Consider the following 6,355-nt stretch of genomic DNA (forward strand, 5'->3'; position numbering starts at 1 on the left):
GGATGTGGAGAAGCTTGAGAGAGTGCAGAGAAGAGCCACGCGCATGATCAGAGGTCAGGGAAGCAGACCCTACGATGACAGGCTGAGAGCCCTGGGGCTCTTTAGCCTGGAAAAGCGCAGGCTCAGGGGTGATCTGATGGCCACCTACAAGTTTATCAGGGGTGACCACCAGTATCTGGGGGAACGTTTGTTCACCAGAGCGCCCCGAGGGATGACGACTAGGTCGAATGGTCATAAACTACTACAAGACCGTTTCAGGCTGGACATAAGGAAGAAATTTCTTTACTGTCTTAGCCCCCAAGGTCTGGAACAGCCTGCACCGGAGGTGGTTCAAGCGCCTACATTGAACACCTTCAAGAGCAAACTGGATGCTTATCTTGCTGGGATCCTATGACCTCAGCTGAGTTCCTGCCCTTTGGGCAGGGGGCTGGACTCGATGATCTTCTGAGGTCCCTTCCAGCCCTAATGTCTATGAAAAAATCTATGAAATCTTCATTGTCCATGCAGCCATGGGTGGTCACGAGCAGGTAACAGAGCTCAAGGACACGGGTTCCCAGGACCACAGTTGCATCAGCACCACAGTGCACAGGGCTGTACTCTAGCCTGCACACAAGCTCAACAAGCTACCACTAGAAATTCTAGTAGTTCCAAACTTCTCCGTAAGAAGCCCAACACATGCAGGAGGTAAGGATCCATGCCAGAAGCCAAGCAAAGTTGGCAAACCTTTTACAGTCTAAACTGACTGTGTGTAGTGGCTCTATACCTCCTGGTAATATGGCAAAAAGGAGGTAGTCCCTGGGTGGGGAACCAATTACTGTTTTGTTCTCAGCACTCAGCTGTCCTCAGGGACCTCCAGAGACCAAAGCTCCTACAAGGTACTCAATACACCTGGACCCTTGGCTACAGAGTGCCAGTAGTGCCTGCTGCTGACCTGCTTTGTAGTGCAAAGGACAAGCTACCCCTTGTAGCATGTGGATACGCATGTCATACTACACATGAAAGTCTATACATGCCATTTAAAAACAGTCCTTTGGATATTTCAAAAGCTAACAATCATCAACGTAAGCCATTTTCTACACCAATACAACTTGCCATTTTAATGGCTATTCAACTTATTTTCAAATTAGAAAAGAAATTTTTAAGTAACCCATCAGATAACACCACAAAAAGCATAATTGAAGCACACTTGTAGAAAACACAGAAATCTTTTAAAGTGTTATATAGGAAGCAATTTACATCTTTAAAAGATTTCCAAGACTTATGACTTTACAAACCAATCTGGCATCATCTCCTATGTGAGGATGTTAAGAAAATGACACAGGGGGAAACAAAGTCAAAACAAGTTCACATGTCTAAGATAATTAACTTAGGGAATTGCAAGTCATACTACTGCATATACACTGCTGCAAAACCTCCATCTGGTCTTGTCAGCTCTCTCAGGTTAAGGAGGTCAGGCCCAATCATAACTTCTTTGGCGGTCTCCACATAACATAGGTGTTGGAGGAATGAGTTCTAATGTTTTCTTACATCAGTACTGAACCAATGCTATAGCATAACAATAAAGCAGCTCTGTGTTGCTGGAACACCCATTCTGCAGAGGAGATAAAACAGACTTGACAACTGGATTTTGTTTTGCTTTTTAAACTCAGCGTCATTCTCTACACAAAAGTAGAAGTGTTCATCCTAGTTTTCTAGGGAAAAGTCTGATTTATGATATTACGATCTGCCTAATTAAAATATTCTCAGCATATTTTTAAATGGAGAAATTAATCACTTCCCTGACAGAGAAAGCAATGTGTAATGGTATAGTCATTCTTGTTATTGTCAAAGAATGTCTGAAGTCTTCCATCTCACTGTTAACAGCATGATTGTGTCTAGAGTCTGTCAAGTGCCTTGGGGTCCGTCAAATTGAAAGGCACTATATAAATGGAGATTAATAGTAATATACAACATCGGAGGAGGCTGATGCATCACAGGATTTTTTTCTAGTTCTTGATCACTCCTTTTAACAACCATAAGTCTTGCCAATTATAGGAATGATAACATTAATTAACAACATTTTTCATTTGTATTAAGTAGCCTCCTATAGCCAGAAAGCAGTATGGAACACTTAAGTGAAATCTCATCATTATAAATTATGGGAGGTTACTAAAGCAAAGGGAGGCCAACCTACCTACCACAGTAGAAACAAAGTGTGTAATAAACAACATTAAATATTAGGAATGAAAATAAGCTAAGTTCTCAGTGATGCCACCACCTTTGGACTCCTAGTAATTGCATGGTCACAAGTTTGAGCATACAGTAGTATACTGAAACCAAGCTGCTTTTGCATTTAATTAAGATGAAGAAATCTTATTGCTTACTTCATCTAGAGCAAAGAAAGGTGCCAAAGTCAAGTGGAGTTAACCTAACCTTGCTTACTTCCAGACACTGTTACAATAGACTTGATGATATCTTACGCTGGTCACATAGGCACAAAGACTGGCATATTTGATGCTCATTAACTAATCTGTAAACCTACTTGCAGCTTATTGCTGAGAGAGGTGCCCCATGCTAGCTTTCACTGAAAAACATTAGCTTGAAAAGCACAGAGCAGTGATTCTCAATCAGGGTGCCACAGAATCCTGGGTGCCTTGAGATCCTTTCAAGGGTGCCACACGGCACCGCACAGTGCTGTTAGGTGTACAAACACGATCTACAAGATGAACCTGGAGATAAATCCACAGCTGTGGTCTTTGAGTTCTCTGTAACTGAAAGAACACTTTTTTTTTTTTTCCTACAGAGAAATAGTAGAGTGAAAAACTAAGAGCCAACACTTCCCAACCGGTGCCTCAAATCTATCCAGGGGTGTCTAGTCTAAAGAGGTTGTGAACCACTGTCAGAGAGAAACCAATACAGCATGAAACTTCATTAAATAAATCCATATTGGAAAGACTTTTGGGAAATAAGTGAAAGCATGTTTTAGATAGATTGTGCCAGCATTAGAGAATCTACTCTGCAGTCTACAGGAAGGGAGGGGGTGGTACAGCTCCATAAACTTACCATAGCTTAAGTAAGGGCAGCAACATCTGAAAACCCCAAAGGGATCATGTCAAGTACATCTGTGTAATCACAGAACAGACTCGGTCATAAATTTGTCAGTCTTCCAAACCCCACAGAACGTAACTGTTGCATCTGGAAGGTGGAGCCCAACTGTACCCACCCAAAAGGCACTCTCCTCTGTATAGAGTGGAACTGTAGCAGAAGAACTGCCTTACAAAGTTTGCTGTTACTCCTTTGGTCAGGGTGATATTGATTTCCAAATAGCTTCTTTGGGGGTATTGCTCTAAAAAGAAAGCAGCAGCAGGCGTTGCTCAAGAAACAAGTTGTAATGACATCCAAGTCCCCTTACCTCTTCCACAACAGTCCAGCACTTGCTGTTGCTGCAGTGGTTCCTATAAAAGCTGCAAACATAAGTCTGTGCCTGCTCCTGGTGTGATATGCCATTCCATGATGACGACGCAAAACCACTGTTAGTCCCGCTACTGCAGGAATAAGTCGAAGGCGTAACATCCTGTAACATACAGAGACAAAAGTTACTACAATAAAAGTGACCTGGTGAGCACAGTAATGCAAAGCCAATTTATTTTCATTAATGTTCATTGTCCTTTTAAACCAGGGTGTCCTCCAAGCCAAAGAATTCCGTATCTCATTCCCATTGTAGTCCAACTCGCAAAGGTCAAACTTTTCAAGGACTGCCAACCCAACAAACAAGTTTCCGATACAACAATCGAACAGGAAAATTAAAACAAACAAACAAACTCTTCTCCTTCCTACACTAATAGGTGCACCATTTCAATACTCATTTAGGGGGATTCTTTGCTAGAAACTTTACTTATCCACCAGTCAGTTTCTTATGGAGACTAGACAAACTGATAACCAAATCATGGTAATTCCACGTTGCTCCCAAGTTGATGGTAAGCGTAAGGCTAGAAACACAAATAAATTGCCCCCCTTTCATTTGAAGAGCTAAATTATCATTATTTAGCTCTCATTTCACCACAGGATAAAAAGTGAGCACATAAGCAGTTACTGAAAAGCAAGTGATGCATGGCAAGATCCTGTTCACATTTTCCTGTGATAAGAATTGTTCCTATGTCCATAACCTCTCTCACATTGATCCTTCACATATTGTGGTCCAACTAGGTACACATTTAAGTTTTTACTAACAAGGAAGAAATAGACTACACAAACAAGTATATTGCAGCAATCATTTACAAGTTCTTTGGAAATAAAGCTACTTCATACCGAGAAGTTTTACTTAATGAGTTGTTCTAAATTGAAGACATCACTTATTTTCACAAGCCTGGCCAATGTCCTTTTCTCCCCATAAAACTCAGCTGCCTACTCAGGTGTTCTTACAGCAGTTTTAACTCATCTAAGCCCCCCAAAACAGTGCATCCTTTTAAAGTAGCATCATTTTTCACAGAAAAAAAATGGACCCTAGAAACACTGCAAAAGAATTAAGTTCATGGTGCCTGACAAATTCAGTTTTAGATGGCAAACTAAAAGACTGGCAGAAGGCAGGGTAGATTTGCACCATGCAGACAAATGCATAAAACTTTTGCAAGCCTAAGCAAACTTCCACAGGTGCTAAAAGATTAACATAATTAATTTCACCAGAAGTCAGGGGACAGTAATATATTTTAAAACTCAAAGAAGCTAAGGCAAGGTAGAACCACAGGGACTAATATTTTAAAACTGATTTGCCAACTAGCCTACTGCTTAATATTTAGGACTTAACTTGCAATAAAAGGCAAACTTGAGGAACTAGAACAGGGGTGGGCAAAATGTGGCCCAGGGGCCGGATGCAGCCCGCCAGGCCATTCTATCTGGCTCGCGGGGCCCTTAAAAAAATTAGAAAATTAATATTTATCTGCCCTGGGCTGCCTGTCATGTGGCCCATGATGGCTTGCCAAAACTCAGTAAGTGGCCCTCTGCCCAAAATAACTGCCTGCCCCTGAACTAGAACATCTGCAAATACAATATATGCTTCACTGCAAAGGGTGATAATGTCAAGAAAAATGGAAGGTTTAGCTACCTCATTATTGAAGTTGCAAAATGAAAATATTTCATCTGAGAATAAGACAACTACAGGAGATACTGGTAGAAATAACAACAACAAAAAAAACCAAACACAAAAAGAGGGACTCGGAATTTTGCAAACTCAGAAAACAAACTTTTAAAATTAGAAGAGAAAGACAATCTTATAAAAAGTGTTAAGACTTACTGTGGTAAAAGACCACATCAACTGATACCCCCATTAACATCCTAAATGAATCAAACCATTACCTAGCTCAAAATACGAGAATCTTTAATGCATTTTCATGGAAAAGGTTTGTTGTTTAAAAAACAAACAAACAGTCTTATATTCTTCCTCTTGGCTTTCCATTCTGTCACCTGTAAGTCAGTCTGAAGTGGTGCATATCTACCCTGCCTTTTGTTATTTGTTTGTCACTGCCCATTTATGGAAAGTTTGAAGTTATATGTACACAATTTATCTATCTATGATACATAAATAAATTGTATATATAAACAAGAGAGGGAGACGGACCATCTAAAAAAAGACAAAGCCCATGGAAAAATTTAAGTTACATGTGTTTCTGTAAGTGGCACAATTTATATCAGAGAGAAAGAGAAATCACAACGTTTTGCGAATTGAAGTTCACCTCGGAGGCTGTGAAAGGGCAGCACAACATACAATATAAAAGTGGAGTAATTAGAACACAATAGATGGGAAAGTAGCAGAGCGGGGGTCCTGCGAGAGGCATCCAGGCAAAGAACCCATTGGAATACAGGGGTCACTGTTTTAACTGAAAGTCAGTCTCCCAGAGAGGAAAAAAATGTGCACTTTGCAGACTGAAAGTTTCCCCTGCTTTCATCAACAAGATTGCCAACTTACATCAGTTGACTGCAAGTCTCATTATTATTTGGTGTTTTCATAAAACTAGAGGTATGCCAATACACTGGTCCGATATAAAGCAAGTTCTCTCTCTCTGTATCTATCTATCTAATATACACACATTTTATTTTTTTTATATATATACACACACACACACACACACACACACACACACACACACACTGCTTTTGGCCAACTGTGCATACGCCACCAAGAGCACAGGCAGCAACTGGCTGCGCAGGCCCAAGTTTCAGCCACTCTTAGGGAAGTTTGTGGTGGCAGCAAACATGCCCCAGCAGCAGGTCTTCCCCATGCCTCCCTGCCTGAGGGTGAAGGGGGGAGGGGAGGGCCTGTGGCAGCACCCCCCTGCTGCCCCCCAGAACAACCAGCAGGAGGGGGAGGTGACAGGCAGGG

The 6,355-nt window shown here is 41.3% G+C and overlaps 1 protein-coding gene across 1 annotated transcript in view; it reads right to left on the reverse strand.

Annotated features, from left to right (window-relative positions):
• LOC102377998 (calcium uptake protein 1, mitochondrial-like) overlaps positions 1-6,355 on the reverse strand; it is a 134,935-nt gene that overhangs the window by 104,383 nt on the left and 24,197 nt on the right. Inside the window, exon 2 of the mRNA XM_025214162.1 lies at positions 3,392-3,553. Within this exon, the coding sequence (XP_025069947.1) occupies positions 3,392-3,552 (161 nt within the window). The 5' untranslated portion in view covers position 3,553. The remainder of the gene's footprint in view (positions 1-3,391; positions 3,554-6,355) is intronic.

This window comes from Alligator sinensis, unplaced genomic scaffold, assembly GCF_000455745.1.
Source record: "Alligator sinensis unplaced genomic scaffold, ASM45574v1 scaffold1274_1, whole genome shotgun sequence".
In the NCBI taxonomy this organism is placed as follows: Eukaryota; Metazoa; Chordata; order Crocodylia; family Alligatoridae; genus Alligator; species Alligator sinensis.